Raw genomic sequence first — 17742 nt, forward strand, 5'->3', positions numbered from 1 at the left:
CTGTGAAGTTATAGGATATTCTGTTATATTTTCTTCTAAAATTGTAATGTTTTGCTTTTCACATTTAAATCTTTAATTCATCTGAAATGGATTATCTTGGTAAGGCATAAGATAGAAACATAGTTCGATCCACCCCCTCACTTCCTCCAGCTATTCAGTTGGCTCAGGACCTTTTATTGAAAAGGCTATACTTACCCACTGATTTACAGTATTAGCTCTGTGTTATATCAGATTTTCATGGTTTCCATTCTATTTCATTGAGTATCTGTTTTTAATTCTTTGGGATATATACCTAGGAGTGGAATTGCTAGGTCATATAACAATTCTGTGTTTAACTTAAAAAAAAAAATCTAAAGCAGGACTCTTTTTTCATAACTACAACAATATTATCACACTTAAAAATTAATAACAATTTCTTAATCTCATCAAATACCAGTGTAGAAATTTCCCTGATTGTCTCACTAACAATATGTTTGTAATTGGTTTGTGAGAATAATGATCCACATAAAATGAAAACATTAAAGTGTGTTTGAAATGTTTTTTAAGATCCCTTTTATCTATATAGTCCCCCTCTCTTTTTTTCTTGCAGTTTAATGTTTGCAGAAATAAAGTCCTTTGTTTCAGGATTTTATTTGACAGCATTTGCATGATACCACATGATTGCATTCCTGTGGTATCCTTTAGTGGATTTTTATGTTCTCTGTCTTTCCTATTAATTTAGATGCTTATCTGGCATGACAAAGTCATAGGTAGTGGTGTGTGTATTTCTTCTATTTTGTTGTATCAAGAGGTAAATAATGTCTGGTCCCCGTCTTTTTGTGTGGTTAAAATTGTTAGACTGTTCAGATTGTTAGTTTGATTAATTTATCATAAAATTCCCCACCTAGTATTTCCAGCCACCGTTGGTGATTATTGCTTAGATTCTTTATTTTATTGGAGATTTCAAAATGGTAATATTTTATCTATCATTGCTTAATAATTTATTAGTTGGAATTCTTTTTTTTAATTGTAGTTAATTGTAGTTAAATTAAGTTTAATTGTAGTTAAAATGTAAATAAGATTTACATTTTAATCTTTAAAAAATTTTTTTTCGTCATGGATATTTTTTGGGGGGACATCAATTTTAATTTATTTATTTGTGTATTGGCCACACCACGTGGCATGCTGGGTCTTAGTTCCCTGAGCAGGGATTGAACCCTGCCCGCTTCAGTGGAAGCAGAGTCTTAACCACTGGACCGCTAGGGAAGTCCCACATTTTTAAGTGTACAGTTCAGTAGTGTTAAGTATATTCACATTATTGTATAAAAGATCTCTAGAACTTTTTCATCTTATAAATCTGAAACTTTATTCCCATTAAACAACCCTTTTCTCCCTCCCCGCCCGCAGTAACAGCCTTCTGCTTTCTGTTTCTGTGAATTTGACTACCTTAGGTACCTCATATAAGTGGAATCATACAGGATTTATTTTTTTGTGACTAGCTTATTTCATCTAACATAATGTCCTCAATGTTCATCCATGCAATGGCATGTGACAGGATTTCCTTTTTTTTTCTTTTCAATTTTTTAAATTATGGTAAAATACACATCACATAAAAGTTACTATCATAACCATCTTTAAGGTCAGTGGTATTATGTACATTCATGTCATTGTACAACCATGACCACCATTCATCTCCAGAACTCTTTTTTTTGTCTTGCAGGACTGAAACTCTCTACCCATTAAACAGTAACTCCCCATTACCCCATCCCCCAGCTCCTAGCAACCACCATTCTACTTTCTGTTTTCTATGATTTTGACTACTCTAAGTACCTTATATAAGTGGAAACATACAGTATTTGTTCTTTAGTAGCTGGCTTATTTCACTTAGCATAATGTCTTCAAAGTTCATTCAGATTGTAGCACGTTAGAATTTCCTTCCTATTTAAGGTTGAATAATACTCCATTGTATGTATATACCAAATTTTGTTTATCCATTTATCCATCAATGGATATTTGGGTTGCTTCCACCTCTTGGCTTTTGTGAATAGTGCCATTTGAACGTGGATGTGCAAACAGCTCTTTGAGACCCTGGTTTTTCATTTTGGATATATTCCCTGAAGTGAGATTGCTTGATGATGTGGTAGTTCTACTTTTAATTTTTTAAAAAGTGTGGGAACCTCCACACTGTTTCCCATAGCATTTGCACTATTTTATAATCCTGCCAACAGTGCAAAAGGGTTCCAATTTCTCCATATCCTCGCCAATACTTGTTATTTTCTGGTTTTTGTTTTTTTTTTTTTTTTTTTTGCGGTAGGCGGGCCTCTCGCTGTTGTGGCCCCTCCCGTTGCGGAGCACAGGCTCCGGACGCGCAGGCCCAGCGGCCATGGCCCACGGGCCCAGACGCTCCGCGGCATGTGGGGTCCTCCCGGACCGGGGCACGAACCCGTGTCCCCCGCATCGGCAGGCGGACCCTCAACCACTGTGCCACCAGGGAAGCCCGGTTTTTGTTTTTTTGATAGCCATTCTAATGGATGTGAGGCATTATCACATAGTGGTTTTAATTTGCATTTTCTCTGATGATTAGTGACATTGAGCATGTTTTCATATGTCTGTTATCCATATTATATCATCTTTGGAGAAATGTCTCTTCAAGCCTTGTGCCCATTTTAAAATCAGATTGGTTGATTTTTTGTTGTTGTTGGGTTGTAGCAGTTCTTTATATACTCTGGATATTAACCCTTTATCAGATACATGATTGGCAATTATTTTCTCCCATTCCGTAGGTTGCCTTTTGACTCTGTTGATTGTGTCCTTTCATGCTTTAAAGTTTTTAAGTTTGATTTAGTCCCATTTGTTGATTTTTGTCTTTGTTTGTCGGTGCTTTTGGTGTCATATCCAAGAAATCAATGTCATGAAACTTTTTATGTTTAACTTTTTGAAGAACTGCCGGCCTCCATTCTTCTAACTTCCACAACAGCTGCACCATTTTACATTCCCACCAGCACTACACAGGGTTCTAACTTCTCTACATCTTCACCAACATTTGTTATTTAGCCATCCAAGTGGGTGTGAAATGATAATCTCGTGGTTTTGATTTGCATTTCCTTAATGGCTAATGATGTGGAGCATCTTTTCATGTGCTTATTGGCCATTTGTGTGTCTTCTTTGGAGAAATGTCTAATGAAATTCTTTTCCTATTTTTAAAGTTGGGCTGTTTGTCTTTTTATTATTCAGTTGCAGGAGTTTATGTATTCTGTATATAGGTTCCTTACTAGATACATGATTTGCAAAATTTTTCTTTCATTCTGTGGGCTGTCGTTTCACTATCCTGATGGTGTCCTTTGAAGCCCAAAGATTTTTATTTGATGATGTCAGATTTACCAATCTTTTCTTTCACTGCTTGTGCTTTGATTGTCATCTCGAAGATGCCATTGTCTAATCCAAGGTCATGAAGTTATACCTGTTTACTTCTAAGAGTTTTGTAGTTTTAGCTCTTATCCTGAGGGCTTTGATCCACCTTTGAATTCATTTTTGTAAATGATGTGAAGGAGGGGTTAAAAGCCACTCTTTCCCTATTGAATTGTCTTGGTACCTGTGTTGAAAATCAGTTGACTATAGCTGTGAGGTTTATTCCTGGACTGTCAGTTCAGTCCCACTCATTCTGTTCCATCGATCCATATGTTAGTTCTTATGCCAGTAGCACAAGGTCTTGATTTTTTGTTCTGTGTTCTTTGTGGTTTTTTTCTTTATAAATTAAGTATTTCATTGCTCATATATAGACATTCATTCAACTTTTGTTCATTGATCTTTTATCTAACCATCTCTTTTTTTTTTTTTTACATCTTTATTGGAGTATAATTGCTTTACAATGGTGTTAACCATCTCTTATTAATTATAACTATTTTCCATAGATTATTTTGGGTTTCCCTTGTAGGTGATCATTATCTGTGAATTATGACAGATTTGTTTCTTATTTTGCAATCTTTATTATTTTTTTTAATTTATTTTATTTTGTTATCACACTGCCTGGAACTTTCAGAACCATGGTGAATAAAAGCCCTCAACAACAGACATCTTTGTCTTAGTCTTAGTTTTAAAGGAAATGCATGTAACATTTCACGATTAAGTGTAAAGTTTGCTGTGGGCTTTCCATGGATATTCTTTCTCAGTCTAAAAATATTCTTTTCTCTTCCTACTTGGCTTGGAGTTTCTATTCCTTAATGGAGGTTGAATGTTATAAAATACTTTTTCTGTATCTATTGAGATGATCATTTTTTCCTTTAACTGTTAAGATAGTGGATTTTACTGGTCTGTTTTCTAACATTAACTCAGTATTTCATTCCTACAGTGAATTCAGTTTGGTCTTAATATATAATCTTTTTTGGTGTGTTAGCAGGATTCTATTTGCTTTCGTTCAGGCTCTTTGCGTCTGTGATCATGCGTGAGTTTGTCATTTTTCCTCTCTCTTACTGTTCTTGATTGGTTTGTGATATACCAAGGTGTTATGCTGACTTCATAAAATGAGTTGAGGAGTATATCCTCTGTTCTCTAGAATAGTTCCTGTGAGATTGAAAATATCCATTCTTTGAATGTTCAACTTTTAGCTGATAGTTTACAATGGTAAGTAAAGAGACTATTTAACCTACAGGTATGGGATATATTTCTGACTCTGTGAAGTAAGGCTGCAAAAGGGGGTATTTGACTCATTGCATTTTAGCAGCTTGTTATTACTGTACTGTTAGCTAATCATAAGGTTACAGTGTAGCTATAAGTTACTCATTTGATTCTAGCATAGAGTAATAAAGTTGTTTTTACACAGAAGAGCCATTGTATTGAGAGTTAGGGAGTGTATCTAATTTTGTGAATGCTTTCACCTTTTTTCCTACAATACAAACAGAAAGGCAATGTTTCCTGCATGTAGACTAATTAAATTTCTGTTTATCTTACAGAAGTAATAGACCTTACTCATGATAACAAAGATGATCTTCAGGCCGCCATTGCTTTGAGTCTGCTGGAGTCCCCCAAAATTCAAGCTGATGGAAGAGATCTTAACAGGTTATTGATTTAATTTATAGTGTTTGCTCTGCACATCAGTATGTAGGTCAAAGGCATTATCTCTGTGAAACAGTTCTGCCAAGCTTCTTTAATTGCACCTAAATGAAATTTCTTTTATGAGAAAATTTAAATTCACATTCGCTTACTTACTCCTTGGTTCACTTTTGAAGAAGCTAAATATGATAAGGGTCTTATTGCAGCCTGTGGTCTTTTTTGAGTAGAAGCCTGCAAGGTTTTGTAGTTCACATTTGCTAGTGGGGAGAAAACTGTCTAGGGCAAATATCTGATAAATATGTATTCTCTTTATTAACTTTGAGCCTTTGTAAACTTTGAATGTTTTGTTTTTGGCTATTGAAAATGAAAGTTATCACTCAGCTGCCCTAGGACTAGGAGGATATATGTTTTGAATTGGTACTGATTTGGTGATTGTCTGGTATTGTTCACAGATACCCAGTTCCAGTGGTGCCCAGTCATGTTTCCAGACATGTTTATCCCCTCATACTGCCAAGTTGTTTCTTTCGGGGAAACATAGGGCCATGGTTTGTGTGCTAAGCCATTTCAAGGCTCTTATCTTTAGCAGAGTGTCTCTCTTGCCTCTTTCAATGGCAAGGTCTGAGATAAGGCACTATTGTTGAAATGTAAAACTTTTAATATGGTAGCCATAAATAGTTTTGAGTCTCAACTCAGTTCCATCAGGGCCCTTGTTAGTAATAATCTCTGTTATGGCAGGATTAACAACTCGATGTTTAAACCTTTTCACTTATGTTGCAACCTTATAGTTATTATATAGCCAGCGGTTACCCAGTAAATAGTTTATCTGGCATTTTGAATTACCTGTGAAAGCTTACCTACATCCTCCATATAGTATATTGTTGTTTAACTCTTCTCTTTTTTGATGTGTGATATGTTGGCACAATATAGGATGCACGAGGCAACCTCTGCAGAAACTAAACGCTCAAAGAGAAAACGCTGTGAAGTCTGGGGAGAAAATCCCAATCCCAATGACTGGAGGCGAGTTGATGGTTGGCCCGTTGGGCTGAAAAATGTTGGCAATACATGTTGGTTTAGTGCTGTTATTCAGGTATGGTATTAAGAGACAACTGTGTCTTCTGGAAACGATTTTGTAATTTATTAAACTGAAATGTGAGAAACATAGCTTTAAAAAAAAGGAAACAGGTAAATAAAACTGGAGGGTTTTCCCCATGGCATTATTGTGTTTTGGTTGCTTTATTGTGTTTTGGACCTAGGTGCTCTTGTGTCTAGCTTGGTCAGTACTGAAAACAGAATCTTCTGTGGTTATAAATAGGTTGAGGAGGTGTTTTGGTGAATGCTGTATTACAGCAGAGCAAGAGCTAATAAGGAGAAATCAGTCTTTGGGAGGCTATCATAAATGACCAGGCAGGAAGGAAATGATGATGGCCTGGAATAGAGAAGTGGCATAAGCCATGGAAGGGAGGAGTCAAAGCATTCACGAGGTATTTAGGAGATCAGATCTATAGGATTTGATAAGCAACTGGATAGGGATATGTGCAGGAGGGCCTGAGAAGGACTGCAAGGTTTCTAGCTTGAGGTACCAGGTGGATGATAGTGCCATTTAACACTGGAGGAGGAATAATTTGCGTGAGTGTTAAACGGGGGATTTTAGTTCGCTTTATACATGCTGAGTTTGAGGGTCCACGTGGAGATACAGTGTAGGCAGTTATCTATGTGAGTATGTTGTTCAGTAAAAAGATCTGGGCTGCAGATATAGTTCTGGGAATCAGTAGCATGTAGATGGTGATAAAGCCAAGCTAGAGGATGAATTCGCCTGGGGAGCGTGTTGCCTCTTAAACTTAACGTGGCTGCAGTGCAGCACCTGATCGCGCCCTGCCAGCTTCTCCTTCACAGTCCTTGACACTGACCCAGCTGCTTGGCCAAAAATGGAATCCTCCGTTTACACACGTAAAATCCATGGGTTCCGTCAGCTTACTCTGTGCCTGGACTGTTTTAGCACTGGGGAAACAGCAGTGGATAAATCAAAGCCCTCACTCTCATGGAGTTTACTTGGAAAAGAGTGGGACCAGCAGGAAACAAAATATATATCAGATGGCGGTAAGTGCTATAAAGATGAATGAATGGGGGCAAGAGGGGCTAGAAAGGGTTCAGCTAGAGAGGGAAGGGGTGCTGTTTATATAGGGGGGTTACGTATGGCCTTTCTGCTAAGGTGGGCATCTGAGTAGAGGCCTGACTTAGGCGAGGGAATGAGCCATGTAGTTCCATGAAGAATGTTTCATATAATTATATAGAGGACACTGCAGACAGGGAACAGCAAGTTCAGAGACTCAGGTCAGGAGCTGAGAAATAGAGAGAAGGCTGGAATTGAGTGCCCGAGGAGGGGGAACAGACGGCTGTGAGTGCAGGGAGGTGGTGGAGGCGGGACGGGGGAGGGGGAGCTTGGGGTCGTGATGAGGGTTCAGGAATCACGTGAGGTGGGAAAGTATTGGAAGGTTTGGAGCAGACAAGTGCTGCGATCCTACTTCCATTTTAAGAGGCTCACTGGCCTCTGCATTGAGAATAGGATGTAGGAAGGTCTTGGGGAATGAGGGACACGAGTCAGTTCTTTCCTTTCGAGAGAGAGGGAGAGATTGAGATTGAGACCGAGACCCTTCCCTGGATTCACTTCCCTCCTGTGAGAGATGGTGAAAGGAGCGAGCCTATGGAGGGGATGACTGAGAAAGGCTTCTGAGAAAGCATGGGAGGACAGGACAGAGAGCAGGGCGTGTGGGGAGGGCTTGGCCTCCGACAGCAAGAGGGCAAGAGGGTAACAGGGGAGAGGACAAGGAGGAAATGATGACTGCCAGTTAAAGTGGAAATAGTTCCTAGTAGTCGTTTTTTCCTCTGAAATAAGCAGCCATTTTTTGAGGCGGAGTGGAAGAGTGACAGAATGAGGTTTTAAAGGGAGTGAAAGTTTAAATGGTTGTTGTAAACAGCGGGAAACCAGTTGGCGCCAGAATACAGTGGTAGGATTTCTAAAAATGTGAAGGTCTACTTGAGGTTGTAGACCTTAAATGTATAGTGGTATCCACATGTCCTGTTTGCTCGGGACTTCTTCTCTTAGCAGTTCTCCAAAACGCTTAAGTGGAAAATTAAATTCATTTAAGTTGGAGGATTTGCTGGGTATGATGAAAGGACAAAAGAGCAGTTTGAGGGACTTCCCTGGTGGTACAGCGCAGTGGATGAGACTCCGCGCTCCCAAAGCAGGGGTCCGGGTTCAATCCCTGGTCTGGGGAACTAGATCGCACATGCATGCTGCAACTAGGAGTTCGCATACCATAACTAAGGAGCCTGCATGCTGCAACTAAGACCTGGTGCAACCAAATAAATAAATACATAAATAAATAAAAACTAAGAGATTGTTTCAAAAAAAAAAGAGCAGTTTGAGAATTTAATGAAAGATGAGTAGAGACCACGGAATCAAAGCTGGGGAGAGGGAGAAATGAAGACAGGAAGGGAGGACAGGAAAGAGGTCTGTTTGCTTGGGTTCCTGATGACGTCGAAGCACAGGTGTCCTGTGGGTCATTGAACAAATGAGCCAGAAGACAGGTTATGGTTCAAGAGGAGGTTTTTCTGAATTTGTGATCTGAGAAGCAGCAGTGTTTCCGGTATTGACATATCCTGGGTATGTAGAGATGGAGTGGAGGAATAGGTCATGAGACCTAAGATGCTCATGGGAGCTGGGGGGGTCCCTCGGCTGAACAAAAGTACCTGTGTTCCCTCAGAAAATGTGAATTGGACTCCTGCTGTGTGCCTAGCACTGTTCTAAGCCCTTGAGATATAGGAGTGGACCAAACCAAGACAGAGACTTGCCCTTAGGGAGTTAGATTCTTGTGAGGCAAGACAGACAAGGAACAATAAATAGTTGAAATAGGAATCAATAAATAGTTGAAAAACTAACTAGTTAACTACATAGATGTTTATATAGTATGTTAAACTCTGGTCAGTGTGATAGAAAAGAGAGCAGGGTATGGGAGATTGGAATTGACGCAGGAGGGACGGGAGCAGGTTCCAACATAAACTACGATGTTAGGTTAGGCTGCGTGAGGGGATGAGATTGGAGCAGTTGCCCTGGACACAGCAGGCGAGAGAGTGAGCCAGGCAACTGTCGGGGGAGAGCATTCCATGTAGAAGGGGAAGCACCAAACAATGGCCACAAGGTGGGAGTGAGCTTGGCGTGTTCACAGGACATCAGAGTTCCGAGTGGCTGGAATGCTAGGAGCGGAGGCAAGGATCACTGGATGTGGGGTTGGAGAGGTAACTTGTCCTTTGCTCTGAGTGAGATGGGGAGTCTTGAGGGTTCTGAGCAGAGGAGTAATGTACTCTGACTCGAGTTTTAAAAGGCTCCCTCGGGCCACTGTGAGGAGAGCAGAATGGAGGGGGCGCGGATACAAGTGGAGAGACCTATGAAGGGGGCCGCTGCAGTCATCACTGAGAGGCCGTGCTGCCCTGGACCAGGCTGGTAGCTGTGGAAATAGAGAAGAGGTTGAAATCTTGATTTATTTCCAAGGCAGAGCTGACAGGATGTCCTGTGGATTGGGTAGTGACCAAAGTCACCTAGTAAGGATAGCAGACTTGGGATGGCAGAGCTCTCACCATATGACAGTCTTCAGTGGATCAGGTGCTTTATTTTGGTTACATTAGAAAGATAGTTAGAAGGAGCTGTGTGGAGAGTGGGCTGGTACAGAGGAGGTTCTAGAGGCAGGGAGACGATGTGCCGTGATCCAGGTGGGCAGTGATGGGAGTTTGATTAGAGCAGGTGATAGGGACTGATAGAGAGGAGGTGGTTATGAATAAAATAGCGCCCCAGAGGCAGAGTGCAAGGGACTTCTTACTGGATGTAAATGGTTGATAAAGGGAAAGGAGTCAACGATTATTCTGAAGTTCTGAACTTTGATGCCTGGAGGAGGAGGATGTAATTAGTGATACAGAGACTACAGGAGAAGAAGCAGATGTTGGAGGATCAAGTTGATATTGGTTTGGGAAATGAGTAACATCAGCTCACACTGTTGTAGTTTTTAAGAATAATAGCATCTTTGGGAAAAGCCAGATTTTGGTGAAGGTGAGGAAGTGGAGTGGAGGGACTTGAGAACGTAAGGCCATTTTTCTCAAGGTAGAACAGAAGTGCTGGAACATGTTACGGGATAGTCAGCCGAGTAGGGGGTGAAACCAGGAGGAATGGAGATGCGCTAGGTAGACATGGGAGGTGGGAAGAGAAGAGATGGGGCTGCTTGTAGAGCTGAGCATCCCAGCCCCGGCTCCAGATGGAACTTTGGTATCACATCCTAACCCGACTTAAGTTCCCAGTCCAGGTGTACACTCCTCCTATTGGCTGAATCCCGGTAGAGCTTGTCGTGGAGCGGGGGAAGTCGGAGGCTTATAGTCCACCCAGGATGCTGCTTCAAGAGTTCCAGTCTGTGGGCTGGAGGGCTTTTCATCTGAGGATTATGTTGGGATGAGGAGTTATATTCATACAAGAGGTTTTGTTTTTTTTTTTTTTTCTGTACGCGGGCCTCTCACTGTTGTGGCCTCTCCCGTTGCGGAGCATAGGCTCCGGATGCGCAGCCTCAGCGGCCATGGCTTATGGACCCAGCCACTCCACGTCATGTGGGATCCTCCCGGACCGGGGCACAAACCCGTGTTCCCTGCATCGGCAGGGGGACTCCCAACCACTGCGCCACCAGGGAAGCCCATACAAGAGATTTTTTAAAACATTAACTTTCAAAAGATATTTGTAGTTGGAAAAATGTATGATTTACAAACAGTAAAAAGGAATTCCTTTCCCTAATTCTGCCAGCCAGAGATATCTGTTAAAATTCCTTAAAATACAGTATTTAAGGCAAAGAGTGGCGAATAGTAAAGCTTTAGAAAGAAATGTTTCAAATCCCTGTACTATTATTAAGTCCCCATTGTACCCATCGCCCGTCATACCACCCCCTTCACACAGATACAACCACAGGTGTATGTAACCCTAAACAGTGTATCATGTTGTTTTATATGATTAGACTTCTTATGAACAATATAATACTCTTTCTACACCTTTTTCTCACACAGAATATTTCTGAGATACATCTATGTTGATACATGTAGCTCTTGATCACTCATTTTTACTTTGTAGTTGTCCTTTTATGAAAACATTGTTTCTACAGTATTATTTTAATGACTATATAATAATCCGTTATACAGATGTACTATAGTTTATTTAATCTTTTCCTGCTAGCCATTAGGTTTTTTCTAGTTTTTTCCTAAAAAGGATTAACATTCTTTTGGCGAAATTTTTATGTGTAGCCATTATTATTTCCTTAGACATAGTAGAATTACTAGGTTGAGTTATACATACTTTTAAGGTAAAAAATATTTTTTTGCTGCAGTTATTTTGAAAGAAAGGCTATTAATCCATTTCTTTATTTCAGTCTCTGTTTCAATTGCCTGAATTCCGAAGACTTGTCCTCAGCTATAGCCTACCACAGAACGTACTTGAAAATTGTCCAAGTCACACGGTAAATTGGTGTCAAGGAATCTTCACTGTTGTTTAGTCCCATTCTTCCCGAAGGCCTTTTAATTTTGGTTAAAGCTGGTTACTGTGATGCTCTTCGGCTTGTGCAACATTTGTTTTCATTTCCAAATGGCTCTTGTTCTTTCTTTGTGACAAGAAATAGTGTAAAGTTAAGCAGGAATAAAATTAGGAAAACAGTTCTAAGAAAGTGACAGGTCACCCTGATGGCCTCAGCTTTTCTGCCTCTGGGTGGGAGATTTAGAAATCCCTGTCTGTTTGCGCCTTCTTCAGGCTCCTTTAGTCGCTTGTGCTGAGGGATGCAGAGTGGATAACATGATGCCGGGAGGCCTGGGCCTTCTTAGAAGAGTCTTTAGTTCATTCTTGCCAAAGGATATAGCCTCCTGCTGAGATCTAACCCTTCCCAGGATTTCCCTTGGTGATGCCTTTCCCAAAAGGAGGGATGGCAGCGGTTTTAGAAAATAAACACTTTTGCTTTCTGACATTATTCTCTCTCTGACTTCTACATAGATATTCTCGAGTTTAGGGCAGTCCCCTACACAGACTTAATCAGAGTACCTATAACAGTTTGAGACCTGATTCCAATCTAGAACTTTGTAAATATAAATTAGAGATTGTTGACCACTTTTTTCTTTATGTGTTCAAATTTTCCAAATATGAGGTTATAAGAGTACACATCGCTATCTTTCCTGCAGGAAAAGAGAAATATCGTGTTTATGCAGGAGCTTCAGTATTTGTTTGCTCTGATGATGGGATCAAATCGCAAGTTTGTAGACCCTTCAGCGGCCCTGGACCTCTTAAAGGGAGCATTCCGATCGCCTGAGGAGCAGCAGGTACAGGAAGCCCATAGTCCTCATTCTTTCCCTTGACTCTGGAGTTTGCAATGATGCCTTGTTACTACTACTGTGATGTTGCCTTGTTTCAGCTGTGTAATAAGCTACGAATGTGACTATGCAGGACTCCGGGTGCCTGCTTTTGCCCTTTGTAGTGCCTAAGGAACAAGTAAAACAAAGTGTGTGCATGTACGTGTTGTGTGGGGGAGGCTGGCTGTTACAAAGGAAAGAAGAAAAAATAGTAGAAAGAATAGAATTTCCCAGGGGCTGTTGAAGTAGAAAGGAGGAGATTGGAAAATATCTCAGTAAATCATGGCAGAGGGTCACCGAGAAAAGGAAAGTCTGTCCTTTGTCTGCACCTTTGTCTTGGGATGGCCCAAATAGAAATCCTATTTTTAAAATGATCTAAACCTGAGTTCTGTAGCTTTTCTGAGCAGTCTTTCTCTTCTAGACTCTAGTACGTTCCTTTCCCTACCTCTTATTCAGATCAAAGCTATCACTATTAGAGCAGCTTCTTCTTCATAAAATTACTTTTTTTTATCTATTTGTCTAAAGGTCCTGCAGTTCTACAAAATTCTCAAAACATTTCATAAAGGTTTCCTTTCTCCATTCAGATCTCATATTGTTCTAGATAACTTCAGTCTGTTCTTTGGACCTTTTTTTCAAGGCCTAACTGGAAGATTTTGTTTGTTAGTTTGTTACAAATAGATGTGGCTGGAAGGGGTAGTGTTCCCATTTCCTTCTAATCAGAAATCGCCCAGTGGGTCTTGTGTGTTGTCTGCAGCAGCTGGGTTCCAATGTTCCTTGTATCTTCACGATATTTGGACCTGAAAAAGAAATCCTTTGTAGTAATAGAATCTTAATCATTGGTGGGATAAGGGCATATTTTCATTTCCCTAAGTATACTGTTGGGTCTAACTCATGCAATTTGTGCGTCTGTTACAGCAAGATGTGAGTGAATTCACACACAAGCTCCTGGATTGGCTAGAGGACGCATTCCAGCTAGCTGTTAATATTAAGTGAGTGTTGAGGATTTGTTTGTACGTCCTTCCTACTCACAGCGGGCCAGTGAGAATTATGATTTGGGGGGAAATTATTCTTCTCAAGTAGAAATTGCTGATTTTTACCAAACCCTGTGGGGTAACCACTCATATTTGTCATTGTTTATCCCCCTTGCCTTTGGTTTTCCCCCTGTAGATAATCATATTAATCTGTAACTTTTTTTCTAAAAGGGTCATAACTATTAACTTTTTAAAAGTCATCACCTGTGCTGTAAAAGTATTGAAAGATACAAATCAATCCTTGATGTGAGAATGGAGGTATAATATGAATACATTGAATTTAATTATTTCAGTCACTGACAGAAGTAAAATTCAAAGCAAAGAATATAAATAGCCCTTGCCAAATACAGATGCAGAGATACTTGCTTCCTAAGTTTTTTTTAAACTCATAAAACAGCTTTCCAAATAGCATCTTACATAGTTAATTTAAGATAGGCTTATAGAAATAAGCTGTTTTCATTCCATCTCTATTGTGCCACCAGGAAAGCATTTTCATATTCATTTGGAAAACTGAACAAGAGGGTTCATTGTTACCTTTATATGACTTCTATACCTTATATATTTCTGTCACTGGATATAGAGGTATATACTGAATGTACACACACACATGTATTTGCATGTATGACTCCCCTACTAGACTTGCAGTTCTGTAAGGCCAGGGATCATGCCTGTATTGCCTTTGTGTCTCCAGAATTTGGTGCAGTGCTGGGTATATAGTTGTTTAATGAGGGGTTTTTTTGTTTTTTAATTTTCTTTAACAGCTTTATTGGAGTATAATGGCTTTACAGTGGTGTGTTAGTTTCTGCTTTATAACAAAGTGAATCAGCTGTACATATACATATATCCCCATATCGCCTCCCTCTTGCGTCTCCCTCCCACCCTCCCTATCCCACCCCTCTAGGTGGTCACAAAGCACCGAGCTGATCTCCCTGTGCTATGCGGCTGCTTCCCACTAGCTATCTATTTTGGTAGTATATATAAGTCCATGCCACTCTGTCACTTCATCCCAGCTTACCCTTCCCCCTCCCCGTGTCCTCAAGTCCATTCTCTACATCTGCATTTTTATTCCTGTCCTGCCCCTAGGTTCTTCAGAACCATTTTATTTTTTTCTTTAGATTCCATATATAATGTGTTACCATATGGTATTTGTTTTTCTCTTTCTGACTTGCTTCAATGTATGACAGACTCTAGGTCCATCCACCTCACTACAAATAACTCAATTTCATTTCTTTTTATGGGTGAGTAATATTCCATTGTATATATGTGTCACATCTTCTTTATCCATTCATCTGTCGATGGACACTTAGGTTGCTTCCATGCCCTGGCTATTCAATGAGTTTTTGAACTGAACTAATCCGTTACTTATTTTAGAGCATACTTAGATCTTTGAGGGTTGATGAAAATGTATTATTTTTGCTTTTGAATGCTGGTTTGGCTTAATGTATTGCTTATCTGATCCAAATGATACAGAATTGTTTCCTTGTTTTAAAAGCAGCAATCCCAGGAACAAATCTGAAAATCCAATGGTGCAGCTATTCTACGGTACTTTCCTCACTGAAGGGATTCATGAAGGTAAATTCTCTGCTCTAAATGTTAATTCTAGACTTGTGACCACATCTGTATTACTGTGAAATGGCTTGAGAGTCAGACAAATGCAGGTCTGAATACTGGGTCTGCCTCTTAGTATGTGTGTGATCGTGGACAAATTACATGAGATCCTGGATCCTCAGTCTCTTCCTCTGTAAAACGGGCACAGTGTTCGTCTCAGAGTTGCTATATTGAATTGTGTAATATTTGCACAGCCTAAATCTGGTATTAATGTCAGACACACACTGACGTTAATCAGTTTTCTCTGTTTTATCTAATCTCAAGGTTTCATTGAGTCAGGCTGCCAAAAGTGTGTCTACTCTAGGGGCTTATTTATCTAAGCTGCATGTTGGACACATGGCCAATCATTCTCCATCTAACACCTGTCTTCTTTTACCCCTCTGATAGCCTTTGTAAAACAGTCTAATCCAGGGACTTCCCTGGTGGTCCAGAGGTTAAGACTCTGTGCTTCCATTGCAGGGGACATCGGTTCAATCCCTGGTCAGGGAACTAAGATTCTGCATGCCATGCCGTGTGGCCAAAAAAAGAAAAAAAAAATCCAATCCACCATCACTCCCAAAAAACAGCATTTCTTGATATCATATAACTAGTCAAGTGTTCAAACGCCCAATTTGTTTTACAATTTCATGTGTATATAAATATATAATTTTACATATGTAAAAATAAATACACTTCCCCATATGTATACTTTTTTACAGTTTGTTTTAATCAGGATGCAAATGTGGTTCATTTATGATTGGTCTTTTAAGTTCTTTTCAAAATCTGCAGACTGTCCCTTCCCTCCATTCTTTCTTCCTTGAAATACATTTTTTAAGAAATTAGGTTGTTTGTTCTCTTATATTCTCTACAGTCTAAAATTTTGCTGCTTGCGTATCTGTGATATAGTTTAACATGTTCCTCTTTGCTCCTCTTTTTGTAACTTGATAGTTGGATCTAGAGTTTGACCAGATTCAGGTAAGGCTTTTTAATTAGTCAAGACTAACTCACAGGTGGTGGGACAGTCTTTGACCAGGAGGCATAGTTGGTTGTCTTTCTTTTTGTGATGTTAGCAGTTGTTAATGATCTATGCCTGGATCCGCTGGTTCATTAGAGGTAGCCATCCCGGCTAAGTATACTTGTAACCAGTTCTCAGCAAGTTGCTGAATTAAGAAGATACTGTCTGTGTGGTGCCAGGAAAAAAGCTTTCGATAGCAGTAGTGATGTCTTTTAAAAAGCAATCTGTTTCTTTGCCTAGGGAAGCCCTTTTGTAACAATGAGACCTTCGGCCAGTATCCCCTTCAGGTAAATGGTTATCGCAACTTAGACGAATGTTTGGAAGGGGCCATGGTGGAGGGTGACATTGAGCTGCTTCCTTCCGATCATTCAGTGAAATATGGACAAGAGGTGAGTTGGATATTTTTATTTGCTTTGCCAAGACAAAGCCAGTTAAATAGGACTGAGCTTTTGGGCAAACTGTTTTCACATCACATATTAAATAACTTTACACTAACAGGACTTGAACTAGTCTGAAGTCTCTCATGAGTTGATAAGAGTTAGTGAGTCTTAGTGTTTGATGAATAAATTCTTGTATGAATTTGAGTTAATCGTATAAAGGTTGTATGCTGCTTCTGACGTTTTAAGTATGATCAAGTTTCTCTCTTTCTGTTGAAGCCTACCTGTACCTGAGTAGGGAGAACCACTGCCTCCATATTTTCGGAGGGTAAAAGTACAGTGATTAACTCCTATGGTATGCCATTTAGAATATTTTCCCTATTATAGTGTTTACTTTTCTCAGTTGTAAATTCTGCCTTTGCTTTAAAATTTTTTATATGTAAGATTCATTTATTTATTTTTGTGGGTTGGAAAGAAAGGGGGAATTACAGGGCAAGCAAGGGTAATTAATATCTCAAAGTTCCCGTTAAGAATTAGTTACATTGTAGCATAATTGCCAACACCACACAGCTTGGATTATTCTCCTTTCATCATACAGTTTGAACAGAATTGTGCCTTATATGAGTCCAACTCAGTAATTACTTATAAGAGAAAGAAAATCTTTCTTGAATTAAATAGGGAGCCTGACTTGAGCCTTGTTAAAAGTGTATTAGCTGTAGAGCAGTGTTGGAACTGGGAGAGAGCTACTGCCTCCCTAGCTTTCCAAGGAAAGTATTAATTCCTGATTGGGAGGCATATCATCTGTGCCATTGTGCAGAGCTGATGCTTGCTCTTATGAAAGGCAAGGAGTGTTCATTAGCGACTTAGACCTCTGGAGACCTCTATTCAAGAATGGGACCTCTCTATTAAAAAAAAAAAAGAAAGAAAATTGTGCCTATTTAGGTATAGCTCTGAGGTGGCCAGACAGGCTGTCTGGATTCACCTCATGCTGACAAGGGTATGGGGAGGGAATATAGCTGTTTGCACCTTTGGTAAAGGGAACATTTTAAAGCTGTTCATACAGACCTCTGGCATACAGGTGAATTGAACAGAAATGCCTTTCCGGGTTTAGCTTTTTCCTCATCTACTATCAGTGACAGTTGAGATCTTCTTTATATTTCAGTGCTTTCTGTTCTTGAAACTCAAGGCAACATTATAGGTTGATTTGACTAAGTCCTTTGTGAGATGTGTAAATTCTTGGAATCCAGAGATTTTCTCAGAAACTTCAGAACTCGTAATCATGAAGCTA

The 17742-nt window shown here is 39.8% G+C and overlaps 1 protein-coding gene across 11 annotated transcripts in view; it reads left to right on the top strand.

Annotated features, from left to right (window-relative positions):
• Positions 1–17742, top strand: part of USP28 (ubiquitin specific peptidase 28) — a 56785-nt gene that overhangs the window by 16606 nt on the left and 22437 nt on the right. For 5 of the 11 annotated variants that reach the window (XM_065881734.1, XM_065881741.1, XM_065881745.1 and 2 more), the window contains 7 exons: positions 4929–5034; positions 5956–6115; positions 11481–11567; positions 12277–12414; positions 13360–13433; positions 14971–15047; positions 16318–16466. In XM_065881734.1, coding sequence (XP_065737806.1) covers positions 4929–5034; positions 5956–6115; positions 11481–11567; positions 12277–12414; positions 13360–13433; positions 14971–15047; positions 16318–16466 — 791 coding nt within the window. Of the gene's footprint in view, positions 1–4928; positions 5035–5955; positions 6116–11480; positions 11568–12276; positions 12415–13359; positions 13434–14967; positions 15048–16317; positions 16467–17742 lie in introns of all 11 variants that reach the window. The other 6 variants (XM_065881739.1, XM_065881735.1, XM_065881738.1 and 3 more) reach the window with 3 other exon arrangements.

Source organism: Phocoena phocoena, chromosome 8 (assembly GCF_963924675.1).
Source record: "Phocoena phocoena chromosome 8, mPhoPho1.1, whole genome shotgun sequence".
NCBI classification, from domain to species: Eukaryota; Metazoa; Chordata; class Mammalia; order Artiodactyla; family Phocoenidae; genus Phocoena; species Phocoena phocoena.